Source organism: Mandrillus leucophaeus, unplaced genomic scaffold (assembly GCF_000951045.1).
Source record: "Mandrillus leucophaeus isolate KB7577 unplaced genomic scaffold, Mleu.le_1.0 Scaffold67, whole genome shotgun sequence".
NCBI classification, from domain to species: Eukaryota; Metazoa; Chordata; class Mammalia; order Primates; family Cercopithecidae; genus Mandrillus; species Mandrillus leucophaeus.
In genome coordinates this window covers 3,401,189-3,419,667 of record NW_012107252.1, presented here as the reverse complement: position 1 = coordinate 3,419,667, position 18,479 = coordinate 3,401,189, and the positions used below count along the sequence as shown (strand labels likewise).

The following is an 18,479-nucleotide window of genomic DNA, read 5'->3' as shown; positions in this document are numbered from 1 at the left end:
CCCCCCTTTGTCTGGACTCTGGGATGACTGCCCCCTTGGCTAACACCATCTTTGTTCAGACAGGTGACAGCGTGGTTCACTAGGCCAGGGCTTTCTTGCATGGTCAGTCACATTCTCCTAGGAAGACGCCCCATCATCCTGGCATGTTGGGAGTCCCCATCTCTGGTGGGGCGGGGGGGTCAGGTACAGCCCTAGCAGCCCTAGGCCTTGGTTTCTCCTAGCCTGCACCCCTCCGAGGAGCCTGAGCTGCTCTGGTGGTGCCCTGTGAACTGTGCCTTCCATCCTGCTGCCAGTCATCATCCAGGGCCCAACAGGGCAGACCCCATCACTCATCAGACACCCAACTACCCTACCAGGAGCCCAGCCTGTGGGCTCAGACAGTGTCTGGTCAGCTCTGTAGGGGGAGTGAGCCACCCTCTCGCCCGCTCTGCCCGACTCTGTGGTGTGTGTGTGTGTGTGTGTGTGTGTTTTGTTCCAGTTACTTGCTGGGAACAAGGGAAAAACAGAACAAACCCCATACACCCCACTCTCCAGCTCCGGAGCACCCGTGCTGGGCTGCATGGGGACTGGCCGGAGGGGCAGGGCCAGGGGAGGGGGTAGGCAGAGCTTAGGGAGGAGATGAGGTGAAAGTAATTGACGCTGCCCAGCCCAGCAGTGGGAGAGGCAGGGGATGCGTCAGTGTCGCCCTGGAGCTGGCAGAGGTGTGAATGAGCGGCGGAGACACTCGGGCTGCGATCGCTCGCCCCGGGATGGCCGTGGCTCATGGACCTGTGGCCCCCTCTTCCCCAGGACAGGTCAGTCACCTTCCAGGAGGTTGAGCCCCCTCTTTGGTGCCAGGCAGGCTGAGAGGCTGGGCTGCGGGTGGGGAGAGGGGCTGAGTGGTCCGTGCCAGGGAGGGGCAGGCACAGCCAGCAAGCGAGACAGACACCAGCCAAAGTGACCCAGAAAGTTGCAACTGTGCAAAGGAGTGCAGGAAGAGTTAGCTGTGTGGCGGGGGCGAGGGGGAGGAGAGTGGGGGTGTGAGGGCTCCCCCAGCCCAAGGACCTGCTGAGAATCTGCTCTGTGTATCAAAGCTGCATTGTCCTAGCTCCCGGGGAGACGGGCCGGAGGTGCCCAGGAATTGTACTAATCAATACAGCCTCATTGTCTGTGCCACGGCAGTTACTCCTATGGGGAGAGTGGGTGAGGGGGCAGGGAAACGTGGTACATGGTTTCAGTGGTGAAGGGTGGGGGAAGGGGATGGGGCAAGAGTATCAGCTGGAAAGAGAGAGACCCCACAGAACATTTTCCAGGGTCCAGGGCAAGTGCCCGCATGGGCTGGGAGCTGCTGTGTCCTCATCCCTGGACGCTGGCGACGGGTGGAGATGTCAGCGGATGGCAGCGAGGGTGAGGAGACTCAAAAGCTACCCTTCTCCCCTGTAGGACATCCCGACTTGACCTTCAGAAGGCAAAAGAGGGAATGTCCTCTGAGGCGATGTGGGATGGGTCTGGGAGGAGCAGTACGCAGGGCTGCCCTCAAATCTCAGGACTGCTAGGGTCAAGAACCAAAGCCGCTTCCCAGAGTGCCTGCCTGCTGCCAGTCGGTGAGGGCAGACGCCGCCCCCAGCCGCTACAGCGCAGGACGGGGCCATTGCCTCCAGTCTTCCCTGCTGGGCTTGTCTGGGGTGGGAAGCGAGGAGCTGTCCAGGGCCCACCCGGGATCCTCCATCACTCTCCCCAGGGCCTCCTGGAGTGGAGCCCAGCATGCCTGGGGGTGCCAGTCATCTGTCTGCTGCCCACAATATTGGCAGGTCCCTTGCTGCCAGTCAGGGCTCTGCAATGGATAAGCACAAGGTGTATTCTTGTCTCTCTCACCTGCTATATGAAGGCCTGGACTCAAGGCACCTGGAGCCCTGAGAGGTGCCCAGAGATGGCTCTGAGGTTTTCCTTGAGGCAGGAGGCACTAATGGCCACTGGGGACTGCTTGGCCCGGGGGAGATGTTCCCATGTTCTGCCCCTCCAGCCCCAGCCCCAGACTCTCCCGTATCCAGGTTACTGAGGCCAGAGATCAGAGCTGCAGCTGGGTCTCTCTGCCCCTACTCAGTGCCATGTAGGTGAAGGACAGAAGATTCTGTCATTGCAGGGTAGGTGCTACCTGTGGGCCAGCCTGGGCCCCGGACTGATGGGAGAGAACAAACACCGAGGGATGCCTGGCAGGAAGGAGGTCGTGGGGTCTTCCGAGGCAGCCACAATTTACTGTAATGGCTGTTCTGTCTACATTCCCCAGTGGGGCTTAGAGAAAGTTGCCAGCGATCTGATTGGGCTCAAAGTCAGTCTGGGATGTGAGGTCTTGCCCATTCTCCTCCATGAAGTTTGTCTTGGATGGGACTTCATCCCATGAGCAAACCCTGGGGCTGGAGAGTCCTAAACACAAAGCCTGCTGGGTTGCAGAGGGGCCCGCCCAGCCAGGGCAGCTCCAGGGTTCCTCAGTGTCCACCCAAAGCCGGAGGGGGAAGCTCACAATTCACAAAAATATTCACTGGGCACTGATCTGGGAGGCGGGAGGCTCACACCAGAGCAGAGTCACCGTCCAGGGTGGAGAGCTGGGCTCTGAGTCTGTGCAAGAGCAAAAGGCGGGAGTGCATCCTCAGACTGGCCCTGGTTCGCTCTGGCAGTGGGCTTTGCCACTGCATTTCCTCTTTACCTTTTTCTCTATTTTCTAACTTTTTTGTGATAGCTTATAAAGCTTTTATAATCAGAAAGAAAAGGGCAAACTTTTTGTTTTTTTTTTTTTTTAGTAATCTGGAAAGCTAGTGGGAACTAATGGAATGTACAAGGGAAAGTCAGAAGTAGCAAAATTCCAGGTGAGGGAGAGCTATGGAATATGAGTAGCTGCTGAGGCTGTCTGGCCTGGGAATCTGGCAGATCGATTGATAGTGAGGTTATCTAGTCTATGGCCATGCCATCCTGAAAGCACCCGATCTTGTCTGATAGTGAGTTTATCTAGTCCGTCCTCTGCTTTCATAGATAGCGATGCTGAGATACTAAGACTGGAAGTGACTTGCCCAGGTCTGTACTGGAGGAGTGGGCCCTAGAGCACCAGGGCTCTTGCCTGCACTGGTGTCCCACCTCGGCCAAGCCCAGGGCAGAGTGGGAGATCTGGATTCTGCGCTCGGAGCTGAGCAGCCTTAATTCCAGGGGTTCAGCCAGAGCAGTAAATCAGCCAAGCAGAGGGCTGTGTAAAGGACTTATGTAAGTGACTTTGCTCAGTGTGGCTCTCCCAGCTAGGCAGGGACGGGGCGGGAGGCTGTTAAACCAAGCAAGATCATAAGTCCTTGTGCCAGGGTGGACACTGCTGTCTCGATGACTGGTTCTAAGGGTAAGGGAACATCTGAAGGCTGTGTGTGTGTGTGTGTGTGTGTGTGTGTGTGTGTTTGCGCGCGCCAGCTCACCCCACCCCACCATAGAAGGAAAGCCTCCATTCCTTCCATGGCTGGGAGAGCTTGGGGACAGGGCAGGGTAGTCTTGTCCTGGAGACCACCTGCTGGGCCCATGAGAGTGGCAAGCAGAGGCTGTTTTGTCCTGGCGGTGGCCTCTCAGAGCTGCCAGGAAGGGTGACAGGGCACGTAGGGGCTGTTTAGGGAGCCTGCAGAGGAGGGGGCCAAGCCAGAGGGAACCACGCTGCTATGGTTTAATTCCCCACTGAGATGTGAGCAAGTGAGTGAGGGTGAGCAGAGGGGCGCAGATGGTGGTGACAGTAGTGGGGGGTAGGAGAAGCCTGGAGCAGAGCCCATCCATGGGGCTGAGCTGGCTCAGGCAGACAGGCAGCCAGTCTGGGTCAAATCGTGAGCACAAAGGGATCTTTCCATGGGCACCTCAGCTGATGACCACTGCAGGGACAGTTCATATCAGTGACACAGCCGTCCACCCAGCAGATCAAGAAAAACTAGAAGCTTAGAATAGGAAAGATTATGCAAGAAGGGAGGAAAAAAAAAAAAGCCATACAGTATTGAAAAAGATTTAGCTGCTCAGGAGGGAAGTCAGGGGGTGGTCCCCAGAGAAGATCTGGACGAGGAAGGGAACTAGAGCACCCAGAAAGTGCCTGGATTTTTTTTGGAGGGTCTTTCCTGCAGTTTGCTTGGAGAAAGGTAGGCTTGCTCTGTCCTCCGCTGAGAGCTCAGCCCTCCCCAGCCAAGTCACCTGAACATAGACAGCCCTGGAGTTGAAGTCAGAGGCCAAGCCTGGGCCAGGTTCCCGTGGTCGAACACCACAGTGCTGGGACCCAGGCCCAAGCAGAAGTGGGTGCTGCTTCTGCGAGGATCCTCTGCGCATAGCAGACCTTTAGTGTTGTCAGGAACTTCCTGCCAGAGCCCCATTGCCAACCCCAGTTCAGCCCCCGTCCTGGGGGCTGTGGCCTCCCTGGGTTACAGCCCGCACGGCTGAGCTGGTTAGCACACGGCTCATTAATGGAGCAGCGGCTGGCTCTTGAGGGCTCAGGCAGGCAGCTGTCTGTGGCACGTGGCTGGAAGCATCACCACCTTCCCCGTACCCTCCCATGCCAGGGAAGGAGCAGACTTCAGGGATCCAAATGTGGTCCCATTTGGTCGGGGGGTATGGGGCATCTGTCCCTCATCCTGCTGGGAACAGGAGACAGGCCTTGGTCTTCAAGCCTTGGGAACCTGGATCTCTGAAAAGGGCCTTGCCCTTCCCCTGCCCATGGGGCCATCCTAGACCATCAGTTGTTCCTTTCACAGCTCTAACTGCTGCTCTGTGACCCCATCCGTGTACTGTGCTGCTGGCACAATCAGGCATTGTGGCCCTCAGTAAACAACCCTGGGACAGAAGAAAACTGGCATTGTAGGGTCAACATATAGGAGCCCTATTTGGCTGACATTTGTTTGGGACCAGAGAAACCACCCCCAGCAGGCCTCATAGCCTCCAAAAAATGGCCCCTTGACTCTGTGATCTTGCCACACCTGCCCCAGTGAAGGCCCCAGGAGGTGGTGACGTGCTCAGGCAGGATTCTGTAGGGGCATGTCACAGAAGGCACACTCAGGCCGGGGGCCACCCTCTCCCAGGGCCGAGCATGTCTTCAAGCCTCTTCATCAGGGAGGCCTTCCTTCACCTCAGTCCTGCTTTCCCGCCTTGTCCTCCTTCCATAGTCTTGTGATTTTGAGATGATCCCCTCTATGGTCACACTGAAGCCGCATCTAAAGATGATAGGTGTGTACATTTCATTAATGGCTTGCGCCCCCACTGGACTTCCATCTCTGAGTGGGTAGGAGCTCTCTGCTGAAGTCCCACTTCCTGGTACAGTGCCTGGCACATAGCCGGTGTCAATAAATCTGCCATTGCATGAATGAATCAACGAATGAATGAAAGAAGGCTTGTTCAGCCACGATTTGTTCTGGGTGCTCCCTGAAGGAAACCCATGGTCCCTGGCACTGCGCCCCTGCCCTCTGTGGAGTGTGTGAGGGTCACATCACGCCAGGATCGATGCTGGATTGGGTGCACAGGGTGGCTGCCCACAAAGGTGTCTGTGCTGCAGTGCCCACCCATCAGGTCTTGGTGCCTCCTTTGCCCGCATTCCCACCTGGCCTATCCAAGGCACTTGGGGCCCAGGGAGACCATTCGTCCCGTCTGTGTTTGTTCATCAGCATCAGGGTGTGATAGCATTTCACCTGCACCAGGCTGCCTTGCTTATTGGCCAGAGTGACTGCTGTCCTTGAATATGTCTCTTTCAAGTGGAGGGTCAATGTGACATCATTGGCATCTCTCTGAGGCTACGGGGCTCCATCTCTGATGCCGGGTCTGTCTGTTTCTCTCAGGGGAATAGCCCAGCTCTGGGAGGCTGTCTCTGGCACTAAGGTCTCTGTGTTTCTGTTGGTGACACTGAGCCCCTGTCTCCCTAGTGAGACCCCTTGGGGCCCTCGGGCTCTGGTTAATTTCCTGCTCACTGTGAGAGGGAGGTGGAAGGAGCATGGCACTTATTAAGGGACTTCTTTAACCAAGGGACTTGTAGAGCCAGTTCCAGCTTTTGGGCCTGGGGTTTCACAAGGGGCTATCCTCAGTGAGGCCCAGGCCACCAGCCCAGTCCTGCAGGCCCCACATTCTTCCCTGGGGCAAATCCCCGCATCTGCTTCTCCTGACCTTCGGCCCCCTCCCCTGCAGGTGACGCTTCTCCCTGTTCAGAGATCCTCCTTCCTGCCGCGCTTTTCCAGAGCCACTCCTTCCATTTCCCTAGCAGAGTCTGCCCTCAAAGTCTGGCATGAGGCCTACAACTCTGGTCTCCTTCCCCAACTCATGGCCCAGCACTCCCTAGCCATGGCCCAGGTCAGCTCCCCAGGGCTCCTCCCCAGTCATGGGCAGTATAGCTAGCTCCCCGGACCCTCCCATCTAGAGTCCCAGAATGCCCTCCCCAGGTCTGGCCCGGCTCAGCTGCTCCCCCATTTCCTCCCAGCCCTGCCCACTCTGTGCCCCCAGGAAGAAGCCTTCAGCTGGGGGAGGGGTCTAGCCTCCCCTCCTCCGCTGTCGCCTGCCCAGGGGCAGCGTGCTCAGCCTGGTGATGTGGTAGGCGACGGGTGGGGGGGCTGTCTGGACACAGGCCCCTTTGTGCCCAGCCTGACTTGGCTGCTTGGTATGAGGCTCAGCTGCTCCCAGGTCCTTACCCAGAGGTGCAAGGGGAGGTTTTGGAGGGGCTTAGGGGCTCCTGGCCCTAGCTCCCTCTTCAGTGTCCCGCCTCCCAGACGCTGGCAGCAGCTCCTCAGGTGGGCTATGCACCTGGCACTGGGTGCTGTGGGGCTGGTGAGGGAAGCTCTGCTTGGCGCCCTCTGGCAGCCACTACTCTCTGCTTCCTTCCTTGCCAGGCCTGCCTGAAGCTGCTGCCAGCAGAGGGGAAGCCTGGGGAGGGGTGTTGGAGGGTCCACGGTTTCCCTGCTGGGGGAGGCCCAGAGGGTCAGGCATGGAGCACAAATGCCTTGCTGATGGTAGCTTCTCTCCTGTCCCCACAGAATGGTGCTGTGCCCAGCGAGGCCACCAAGAGGGACCAGAACCTCAAACGGGGCAACTGGGGCAACCAGATCGAGTTTGTACTGACGAGCGTGGGCTATGCCGTGGGCCTGGGCAATGTCTGGCGCTTCCCATACCTCTGCTATCGCAACGGGGGAGGTACCCAGCGGGCACAGGGCAGGGACCACCCACTTGGGTAGAGCCCACCCACTAGGGCCTGGGCCACCCTCTCCCTGGCACAGACCCACTCCAGATAAAGGCTGGCCTCCGGCCTTGGCCTCCTTTGCTCCCATCCCTGGCTTAGGCACCCTTTGCCTAAGGCAGGCCACCCTAGACCCTGGCAGTCTGTTGTTCGGGCCTGGCCCTGCCAGTTGGCCCCCTTTGAGGTGAGGAGAGGCAAGAAAGGACCTAACCCCCACTCAAGGCTCCCTGTTCTATTCCCTGGGGTTCAGCAGCCCCCCTAAATGGTTCAGGGTATTTGAGGATCTCAGCAACTTATGCTTGTGAAATCGCTTGGTTAAACCATCAAATCCCATCCAAGTATGGAGGCTCTGGGGCCTGGATTCCACTCTGAGCAGACTTCCTGAGAGCCTCTGTCAAGTTCAAAGACAGGCTGGGGGTGGTGTGCCTCAGCCCAGGCTCCTGCTCAAGCCTGGCACACTCCTCCCTGGGTCCTACCCAATCACGAAGGTTTTGCTGTTGGGTTCTGAGCAGGAAGCCCAGGGTGAGATCCCTCCAAGCCCACTCCTGAGCCAGACCTCTCCCTGCCTACCAGGCGCCTTCATGTTCCCCTACTTCATCATGCTCATCTTCTGCGGGATCCCTCTCTTCTTCATGGAGCTCTCCTTCGGCCAGTTTGCGAGCCAGGGGTGCCTGGGGGTCTGGAGGATCAGCCCCATGTTCAAAGGTGAGGCCTGGGCGGGGCCCTCGCTCACACACACACACACACACACACACAACGGCCTCTGAGGGCCGTGCCAACTCGCCCATCTGTACAAACACGGCTGACCTCTGTAGAGCCCTGATGCTGACCCCAAGCCCCACATCAATGGCCTAAGCCCTGGGATGCATGCTGGGACCCATGTTTACTTGGCCGCCACCCTCCCCTCCTACCACGTGTACACACAAAACTCCTTTGGCCCCCTGGCCAACTTACCCCTACCAAGACCTCGACCTGGCCTTCCTATGGCCCTCCATCTCAGCCTGCCCCTTGGGACCTTAGAGATTATTAACCTTGGGCCGGGCACAGTGGCTCACACCTGTAATCCCAGCACTTTGGGAGGCCGAGATAGGCGGATCACCTGAGGTCAGGAGTTTGAGACCAGCCTGACCAACATGGAGAAACCCCATCTTGGCCTGCCGTGGTGGTGGTGGCTCATGCCTGTAATCCCAGCACTTTGGGAGCCCGAGGCGGGCGGATCACAAGGTTAGGAGATCGAGACCATACTGGCTAACACGGTGAAACCCTGTCTCTACTAAAAATACAAAAACAAAATTAGCCCTGCCTTGTGGCGGGCGCCCGCAGTCCCAGCTACTCAGGAGGCTGAGGCGGGAGAATGGCGTGAACCCGGGAGGCAGAGCTTGCAGTGAGCCGAGATCGTGCCTCTGCACTCCAGCCTGCGCGACAGAGGGAGACATCATGTCAAAAAAAAAAAAAGAAAAAAAAAAGAAAAAAAAAGAAACCCCATCTCTACTAAAAATACGAAATTAGCTAGCCGGTTGTGGTGGCGCATGCCTATAATCCCAGCTACTCGGGAGGCTGAGGCAGGAGAATCACTTGATCCCAGCTACCCGGGAGGCGGAGGTTGCAGTGAGCTGAGATCGCACCATTGCACTCCAGCCTGGGCAAGAAAATAAAAAACTCTGTCTCAAAAAAAAAAAACAAAAAAAAAACAAAACAAACAAAAAAAACCACGCCAGGTTCGGTGGCTCACGCCTGTAATCCCAGCACTTTGGGAGGCCAAGGCAGGTGGATCACAAGGTCAGGAGATTGAGACCATCCTGGCTAACACAGTGAAACCCCGTCTCTACTAAAAATACAAAAAAATTAGCCCAGTGTGGTGGTGGGCGCCTGTAGTCCCAGCTACTCGGGAGGCTGAGGCAGGAGAATGGCGTGAACCCGGGAAGTGGAGCTTGCAGTGAGCCAAGATTGCGCCACTGCACTCCAGTCTGGGTGACAGAGCGTGGGCGACAGAGCAAGACTCCGTCCCCCCCCAAAAAAAAAATGAAAAGAAAAAAAGAAATTATTAACCTTACCTCCTCCTGCTGGATGCGTGAGGCTCCTCCTCCCTGCCCCTCCCCTCCTGCAGGCGTGGGCTATGGTATGATGGTAGTGTCCACCTACATCGGTATCTACTACAACGTGGTCATCTGCATTGCCTTCTACTACTTCTTCTCGTCCATGACGCACGTGCTGCCCTGGGCTTACTGCAATAACCCCTGGAACACGCGTGACTGTGCTGGTGTGCTGGACGCCTCCAACCTCACCAATGGCTCTCGGCCAGCCACCTTGCCCAGCAACCTCTCCCACCTGCTCAACCACAGCCTCCAGAGGACCAGCCCCAGCGAGGAGTACTGGAGGTGAGGCACCCGTGGGACCTGGGGTGGCGACCCTGTCCCCACTGGGCAGCCATCTGAAGACAAAGTCGGGTGCCTGCTGCAGGTTCAGCTCCCTGCTGGGCTGGGAGAGGGTAGAGGTGAGTGAAGAGGTTTAGGAGAAGAGCCTGATGTACAGAAAGCAATGGAAAATGGAGGCTGGGCGCGGTGGCTCACACCTGTAATCCCAGCAATTTGGGAGGCCGAGATGGGCAGATCACGAGGTCAGGAGATTGAGACCATCCTGGCTAACAAGGTGAAACCCTGTCTCTACTAAAAATACAAACAAAGAAAAAAAATTAGCCGGGCGTGGTGGCAGGTGCGGGAGAATGGCGTGAACCCGGGAGGTAGAGCTTGCAGTGAACCCGGGAGGTAGAGCTTGCAGTGAGCTGAGATCGCTCCACTGCACTTCAGCCTGGGCAACAGAGTGAGACCCCATCTCAAAAAAAAAAAAAAAAGAAAGAAGAAAAGCAATGGAAGATGGATGTTGAGTTGCAGGATGTTTACAGAGCAGCCGTGAGGAAGGCCGTCAGAAATCCAGCAAACCAGCCTTCAGAGGAGACTCAGGAAAGCAGGGGCAGATCCTGGGGAGAATAAGAGTGTGGGTAAAGACCCTGTCCCCGATGAGCAGAGGCTGGCCCCAAGGCTGGAGAGAGCCTGCTCTGATGAGACTAACAGGTGTGGGGAGAATGCATGGGCTTCAGGTGGCCTAGGAAGTGGTACTGCTTTCATAAAGAACTTGCCAGGATTAGGCTTAGACTTGATGATGCAGAACAAAAGACGCCATGGAAGGTCTCTGAGCCGGGGGTGCTGTGATCAAGACACCGTGGCACATTTTGTTTAGAGGCGACGAAGAGACCAGAGTCTCAGGCCATCCTGCTGTGCCCTCCACCCACCAGTTGGAAATTCCCCGTGTCTTGCTGGGGAACCCCTGGGCATAGAGCTTTGGGGGCATGCTGGCAGGCCTCCACCACTCATTCCACAACATTCACGCCTCTGCTCTGCCAGGCCCTGTGTCCCCATGGTGGTTATGAACGGCCCAGAGCCCCTGTCCTGAGGAGCTCACAGGGTAGTGGGGAGACAGATCGCTAATCACAGTAGGGCAGGTGCCTCGGTCCAGGTGTGTGCAGGGGTGTCATGGGGACACAAAGGGGTAGTGCTTGGTGCTAAGGGGATGGGGCAAGACCAGGCAGTCAGGGCTTCCCAGAGAAGGGAGAGAGGAAAATAGAGAGATTGGGAGCCGCATGAGCAGGTGAGCAGAGGGGCAGGAGGCAAACTGGAGCTGGGGTTGGAAGCAGGTGGGACGCTGACTGATAAGACAGAAGAGGCCAGCAGGCATCATATAACACAGGGCCTCCCATGCCAGGCTAAGGGTTTGAGGCTTTCTCCACATGTAATGGAAAGCCATGACTGAAATGCACGAGGGTCCGAGGATACCGCAAGTCACCACAGGTCCTCTAAGCCCAGGCCCCAGTGCTCTGACCCTGAAGGACCCAGTTTCCCTGTGCCAACCTCTGTGCTGGGCTGTAGACACTCAAAGACAGGTAAGATGGGGCCACTATTCTCAAGGACCCAGAGCATAGCGAACACAGCTGCTGTCCCCTAGAGAGGCATGGGCAGACTCAGGCACTCAGTCACCAGACAGGTCATTTCTCTTTTATTTTTAAATTTTTAACATCCTAACATTTATTTTCTTTTTTAAAAACACCTGGAACTGAATGGATAGTTTTTTTTTTTTTTTTTTTTTTTGAGACAGAGTCTTACTCTGTTGGCCAGGCTAGAGTACAGTGGCGCGATCCCAGCTCATTGTAACCTCCGCCTCCCAGGTTTAAGCGATTCTCCTGCCTCAGCCTCCCTAGTAGCTGGGATTACAAGCACCTGCCACGATGCCTGGCTTGTTTTTGTGTTTCTAGTAGAGACAGGGTTTCGACATGTTGGCCGGGCTAGTCTCGAACTCCTGACCTCAGGTGATCCACCCACCCTGGCCTCCCAAAGTGCTGGGGTTACAGGCGTGAGCCACCATGCCCAGCTGATTTATTGAGCACCTACTAGGTACTGGGTACTGTTCTCAGAGGGGAGAGAGGGTGGGGAGGAAGACACTGTCCTCACAGAGCTGCTGTCTGACGGGAGAACAAGCAGATACTGCCGAGTGAGGCATTTTACTACATTTGAGGCATGATGTGGACTGGGCAACTTGATCTAGTCTGGGGTGATGAACCTTCCTGGAGGCTCCCAGAAACACAAAGCCTTGTGCACCCCCACCCCCAGATGCTCCAGTGGTGGTTGTCCCAGGGACTGACTCAGAGATTCCCAGCCCTGGGCCCACCCAGGGCAAAGCTCTAGAGATTTTATCCAGTAAAATCAGAGGAGAAGAGCCTTCAAAGAAATCTGGCTGGTGGAGCCGCTGCACTCTACTCCCCAGTGCGGGGTGGAGCCAGGCCTGCCTAACTGGCCACTGTCCCATGCAGGACACCTTCTCAGCAGCATGGCTCCCTGCTGCCCTCTCCTGGAGAGTCAGGGAAATGGCCCTGAAGAGAACAACCCAGGCTGGCTTCAGCAAGGGAAGAAAGGAAGCACCCTTATTGTTGATCACCTACTACGTGCCAGGCATATTATCTAAGTAGATATTAGTATTCATATTTTCAGATTCAGAGACTGCCGTTTAGAGGTTAAGGAGCTAGGCAGCAGTTGCTGTCAGAATCTGCGTGCGTGGCGCCCCTCTGGTGCTGCTGTTGCTGGGTGTGCCGCGGTGAATTAGGTGGGGGCGGCTGTGCAGGTGTTTAGTCCACACTTTCCAACAACCCTTTGGACAGCTGCGCCATCTCACTGGAGTGCCACAAAAACCCTGTTAGGTAGCTTGTGTAGGGATTTTTAAAATCACCATTTTACAAATGAGGGAAGCGAATCAAAAGTCAGATGAAGAGACTCTAAGTGAGAGAAGCTCAAAGGGTAGATTTCTGAGCCCATGTCTGCCTCTCACCCACTCAACCTTGTCACTCAGAGTCCTCCCCTCCCTCGCCACCCTCTTCACAATCTTGCCTTCCAGTCCTCTGTGCTGGTCTGACACTTGCTACTGGGCCCTAAACATATGACAAGGCCTTCTCACCTCTGCCGTCCCTGTGGGGCCCAGATCCTGTCCCCCAGGGTCTTCATGGCAGCTCTGGAGTCACAAAGACCCCTCTCAAATCCTGGCTGCCCCACTTATTAGCTGTGGCCTTGGGAGGTCGTTCACAGTCATTTGTCCATGAAATTGGGTGGTCATGATACCCATCTGGTTTTAAAGACAAAATGAGATAATGCAACCTAAATCACTAAGACTGCTGATAGGAGCTCAGGCAGCACAACCATAGCCCCTGTGGGACCTGTTCCTGAGGGTCCTGTTCTCAAGGCGCTTACCACCTGGCTGGGAAAATAAGATATGTCATGTGGAGACGTTTTTAAAGCAATGCAGAATAATTCTGGAGATGTCATGTGTCAAGAGGCCACTTGTAAATATGTTGGGTTCCAAATGTCCTTAGGCTATTTGATCTCAAAAGCATGTGCTCCAAAACCAAAACCAAACAAAAATATAGTGAATATAGTGCCATAAAAATAAAGCTAGAATTCATCATTTGGTTTCCAGGCTAGCCTTTTAAACTCTTCAGTCCCTAACATTGTAATGCTGTATACTTGCAGTCAAAAATAATATAGGCCAGGTGCGGTGGCTCACGCCTGTAATCCCAGCACTTTGGGAGGCTGAGGCACCACGGCCTCCCAAAGTGCTGGGATTACAGGTGTGAGCCACCACACCCGGCCAGGGTGCAATCTTTACTGAGCATTCCACTGCCCACTGCCGCCCTCAGTTTATCAGAGATAGAGCTAATTGGTGCACGTAAAATGCTCACTGGTGGCTTCCTGGAGGACCCACCTGACCTCAGGTGATCTGCCCGCCTCGACCTCCACAGAGCGCAGGGATTACAGGCACAAGCCACCACACCTGGCCAGGGTCCAGTCTTTACTGAGCATTCCACTGCCTCCCTCAGTTTATCAGAGATAGAGCTGATTGGTGCAGGTGAGATGCTCACTGGTGGCTTCCTGGAGGAGGTGACACCTGACAGGATGAGGAAAAGGCATTCCTGAAGGGAGAAACATGCAAACAAGGACCTGGGCTGAGCCCAACCGGAGACTGGGAAGACCACCCAAGCCTGGGGTGTGGCCTCCAGGAGCCCTTGAAGGGCCTGGGAAAGGCTGCAGAGCAGTGGACTGTGTCGGGCTCCCCAAGGGCTGCAGCAGGTGGAGGGGGATGGGCCGACCAGGGCTGGGCCCCTGAAGTAGCTCCCATGTCACACAAGGTGGCTGCCGGGACCTCATGACAAAGGAGGGTATGGCCCAGGTGGGCCCTGAGCCTTGGGAATTTGTTGCTGGGCAGCGGGGGCTGGCCATCCGTAACAGAGTCTCCCCTTCCCAGGCTGTACGTGCTGAAGCTGTCAGATGACATCGGGAACTTTGGGGAGGTGCGGCTGCCCCTCCTTGGCTGCCTCGGTGTCTCCTGGGTGGTCGTCTTCCTCTGCCTCATCCGAGGGGTCAAGTCTTCAGGGAAAGCAAGTATCCCTCCCCCAGCAGGGTCTGTGCCCACCCAGGAAGATCCTGACCCCTACCTGGGTCATGTGTGTGTTGCAGGGAGGGGATGCTGAAGGGACTGCAGAGCGGGAGAGGGACTGGGGGCTGGTGGTGATTAGGGAGCCAGGGTGGTGGTGCCCAGGGGAGGGGAGAGCCCGGAAGAGTCCATGGAGCCCTCTTGTGCCAGGTGGTGTACTTCACAGCCACGTTCCCCTACGTGGTGCTGACCATTCTGTTTGTCCGCGGAGTGACCCTGGAGGGAGCCTTCACCGGCATCATGTACTACCTAACCCCACAGTGGGACAAGATCCTGGAGGCCAAGGTGAGAAGTGAAGGAAACCGGAAACCAGAAGCAGGTTGGGGAAGGGCTGGGGAGGTGCCTGCCTCTGCCCACAGCTCCTCACCCGCCGGCCCCTCCCTGCAGGTGTGGGGTGATGCCGCCTCCCAGATCTTCTACTCACTGGGCTGCGCGTGGGGAGGCCTCATCACCATGGCTTCCTACAACAAGTTCCACAATAACTGTTACCGGTGAGTGCTCCCTGCCGGGCTGAGGCTGCCCCCTCCCTGCCCTCTCTGCAACCTGATCCCAGCTCCAGTGCAGCCGTGGGCCCACCAGGCCTCCTTTCCCCTCCTGATCTTGAGGTTCTGGGAATACTGGTTCTGGATAAAGTTGTTGGAGAATGGGGAGAGAGGCTTAGGCAAGAGAGAGAAGAGAGATGGGGACAGTGATGTCCCAGAGGTCTGTGAGGACTCAGGCAGCTCAGGCTCACTTAAAAATGCCCAGAACAGACCAGAAAAGGAGTCGGGGGCCAGGCTCAGTGCTTCATGCCATAATCCCAGCACTTTGAGAGGCCAAGGCGGGAGGATCACTTGAGCCCAGGAATTCAAGACAGGCCTGGGCAACATAGTGAGACCCCATCTTTCTTTATAAAACATAAAAGAAAATTAGCTGGGCGTGGTGGCACACACCTGTAGTCCCAGCTACTTAGGAGGCTGAGGTGGGAGGATTGCTTGAGACCAAGAGGTCAAGGCTACAGTGACCTGTGATAGCACCATTGCATTCCAGCCTGGGCAACAGAGTGAGACCCTGTCTCCCACCCCCCAAAAAACAGTTGGGGGCGCCCTTGTTCCTAGAACTTGCCCTGTCTCCATGTCTCCCTTGGCCCAAATTGGGGAGAGGGAAGCTGAACTCTCTTTTCCTCCCCATCAGGGACAGCGTCATCATCAGCATCACCAACTGTGCCACCAGCGTCTATGCGGGCTTCGTCATTTTCTCCATCCTCGGCTTCATGGCCAGTCACCTGGGCGTGGATGTGTCCCGCGTGGCAGACCACGGCCCCGGCCTGGCCTTCGTGGCTTACCCTGAGGCCCTCACACTACTTCCCATCTCCCCGCTGTGGTCTCTGCTCTTCTTCTTCATGCTCATCCTGCTGGGGCTGGGCACTCAGGTATGAGGTGCAGGACGTGGACCGGAGGCTTGGGGAAGGGAGGGGACAGGAACAAGGGGCAGGTCGCCCATCTGACAGCCACGTCCTGCAGTTCTGCCTCCTGGAGACGCTGGTCACAGCCATTGTGGATGAGGTGGGGAATGAGTGGATCCTGCAGAAAAAGACCTATGTGACCCTGGGTGTGGCTGTGGCTGGCTTCCTGCTGGGCATCCCCCTCACCAGCCAGGTAAGAGCGGAGTAAGGGAAGGGCTGCCTCAGAGTTGCCAGGATATGCAGGGAAGGGTGGGGGAGCCCGGGCTGCAGGCGCCTCCCACAGCCGCCCACTGTTCCCCAGGCAGGCATCTACTGGCTGCTGCTGATGGACAACTATGCGGCCAGCTTCTCTTTGGTGGTCATCTCCTGCATCATGTGTGTGGCCATCATGTACATCTACGGTGAGCACTTGAGCCTCTGGCCTCCCGTGACCCGGCCCCTGGCCCGCCCACTCTGTCCTGGGGACCTGCTGACCCCTCCTCTCTCCAGGGCACCGGAACTACTTCCAGGACATCCAGATGATGCTGGGCTTCCCACCGCCCCTCTTCTTTCAGATCTGCTGGCGCTTCGTCTCTCCTGCCATCATCTTCGTGAGTTCCCTGGCCGGCCCCTCCCTTCCCTTGCTGCCCCTTGGCCATGTGTCCATCTCTTGGGACCCAGCGGAGGGAGAGCAGGAGCTCCCGCACCTGGCCAGAGCTCCATACCCATGACTCTGGCCTTTGAGAGGCTAAGGGAGGTTGGAGAGAGTCAGAGAGGCGTGTGGTGACTCAGAGCTGCCCAGGCCCTGGCCTCAGGTTAGGAGAGGAGTGCCACAGCCTGTATTTGACTGCAGACATTGCTCAGGCATTCCTGCCTGGCACCCCGGGGGACTCAGGAGTCAATATGGATAGCGTGTCAGCCTCTGCCTGCTGGCCTCATCTCCCATCCCTCTAGGGAGGGTGTTCCAGGGCCTTGGCTATGTGGTGGGAACCAGTGTTCCAGCAGCAGCCCAAGGCTGGTAGACCAGGCTGTGAAATCAGATGTCAGCTCTGCATGGGGGCAGTTTGCAAGCCTTCCAGGCAGTGAGGTGGGCTGGCCTGGGTGGGGGGTGTTCCAGGTTTTATGAATATTCAACAGCTGAGAAATTCCCGTCAGGGAGCTGAATTGGTGGAAGGAATCCACCATGGCAAGGAAGCAGGCACTTTCCACACACCGTTCCCATGTAACCCGTGATGGAGCTCTCCAAGGTGTCACTGTTATCCCCACCTTACAGATGAGGAAACTGAAGCACGGGGATAAGTAATTGGCCCATGGTCACACAGCTAATAAGAGGCAGAGCCACAATTCAAATCAGGTAGTCCAATTCCAAGCCTGGGCCAGCGCCACACTAGAAGCACCTCTGCAGGAGGGAGGAATGGTCCAGGGGCTAAAACCGTATGACTTAGCTCCCTCCTGTTTGGGGTGAGATTCGGGGAAAGCAGGTATTGACAGTGTAATGGTCACTCCACAGAGGACAGGCAGGGCCATCTCTGAGTGACAGTGAGAGGGCTGGCCCAGTGGCCCGGGCAGTGTTCAGAGCCACACTCTTGTCATGTTTAATGCCTCAGTGGCACAGGGGGCTCAGCACCGGACTTCCTCTGTGGCTCATGTTTCAGAATAAAGGCCTGTGGAGGGCTGAGGTCTCTACCCCATAGGGTGTGGGATGTTCCCTAGCCTGGCACAGGCTCTCCCTCTGGCCACTGGCCCAGCTTTGAAACAGGAGGAGCGAAAGTGTTGGTGGTGGAGGCAGGGGAGGGCAGGTACCACCACCCCAGAGTACCATGCCTTCTGGGGCAGTGGCCCAAGGGGAGCTCAGCCTCTGTGGCTCGGAGGGTCTCCCAGCATTCAGACTAGATTGATGTCCTGGGGAGAGACCAGGGGGCACCTGCCAAGGGCAGTGGGGAGGAAGGAGACGAGCACAGAAAGGATCTGTAGGGGCGCCCTTGGCTGGGATCTGGTGTCTCCACAAGATTGAGGCACAGTGGGCGGGGCCCTTCCTGTGCCCAGGAAGCCAGGTCGGAGTTACCTTTAGGGGAGCCTAGAGTCCTCTCCTTGGGGTAACTCCAGCCTGGCTTTCTGGGCTGTTGTGTTTTCTCTGGGGGCTTTCTTTTTTCATATTTCTGAAAAGCTCTTTTTGACAAACTCCACCCTTCTGTCAGCTCAAATGAGGGATTTGTCCACACGTAGGTCAGGATCTGTTCCATTTAGGAAACCTGTTATAAGCTCCCATCGTGTGCAGCATCCCCGGAGGGTCCTCCAGTTTGGATGTGGGTCTTGCACTCTAGAATATGGCCCTGTGCTTCAGGATGGGGCTGGAACCTCAGGAGGAGGATGCTGGGACACCCTCCCACCCAGGCCCTCCGGGTGACCCGCCAGCCACTGCCTGTGTTTCCGCCTCCTTTCTCTCCTTTTGTTGCTGCAGCCACAAGTCTTATTTCCAGTCTCACTCATCTCTTTCCAAGGAGGCTCCCCAGAGCACCACAGCCCGACACTCACCATTTCAGCCCGTGGAGCTTCCCCAGGCTGAATGTCCCTGTCCCCACGGCCGTAGACAGGCAGGGCTTTGCCCTACCCTCTTTCCATCCTCCTCTGCCTCTCTGTACCAATCAGTTCAAATCAACACAAGAGACTGTGGCAGGCACTGTACTGGGCACTGCACCCCCAGAGTTGATGCAATCCCAGGAGCTCCCAGGTCTATGGGAATATTAAACCAAGCCACTCTAAGGGAAGCAGGTGGAAAACACCAAGGGGAGGCCCTGCAGGAGGAAATGGGGGAAATCTGGGATGGCTTCTTGAAGG

General features: G+C 56.7%; 1 protein-coding gene across 5 annotated transcripts in view; it reads left to right on the top strand.

The window, feature by feature from the left end:
- The window catches only part of SLC6A9 (solute carrier family 6 (neurotransmitter transporter, glycine), member 9), a 34,703-nt gene that overhangs the window by 14,182 nt on the left and 2,042 nt on the right, over positions 1-18,479 (top strand). Inside the window, exons 1-13 of one of the 5 annotated variants that reach the window (XM_012001829.1) lie at positions 513-794; positions 4,220-4,229; positions 6,203-6,312; positions 6,990-7,146; positions 7,763-7,894; positions 9,297-9,567; positions 14,030-14,162; positions 14,369-14,503; positions 14,606-14,709; positions 15,392-15,629; positions 15,721-15,855; positions 15,964-16,063; positions 16,152-16,252. In XM_012001829.1, the coding sequence (XP_011857219.1) occupies positions 708-794; positions 4,220-4,229; positions 6,203-6,312; positions 6,990-7,146; positions 7,763-7,894; positions 9,297-9,567; positions 14,030-14,162; positions 14,369-14,503; positions 14,606-14,709; positions 15,392-15,629; positions 15,721-15,855; positions 15,964-16,063; positions 16,152-16,252 (1,713 nt within the window). In that variant the 5' untranslated portion in view covers positions 513-707. Of the gene's footprint in view, positions 1-498; positions 795-4,219; positions 4,230-6,150; positions 6,313-6,989; positions 7,147-7,762; positions 7,895-9,296; positions 9,568-14,029; positions 14,163-14,368; positions 14,504-14,605; positions 14,710-15,391; positions 15,630-15,720; positions 15,856-15,963; positions 16,064-16,151; positions 16,253-18,479 lie in introns of those variants that run through there. The other 4 variants (XM_012001828.1, XM_012001831.1, XM_012001830.1 and 1 more) reach the window with 4 other exon arrangements.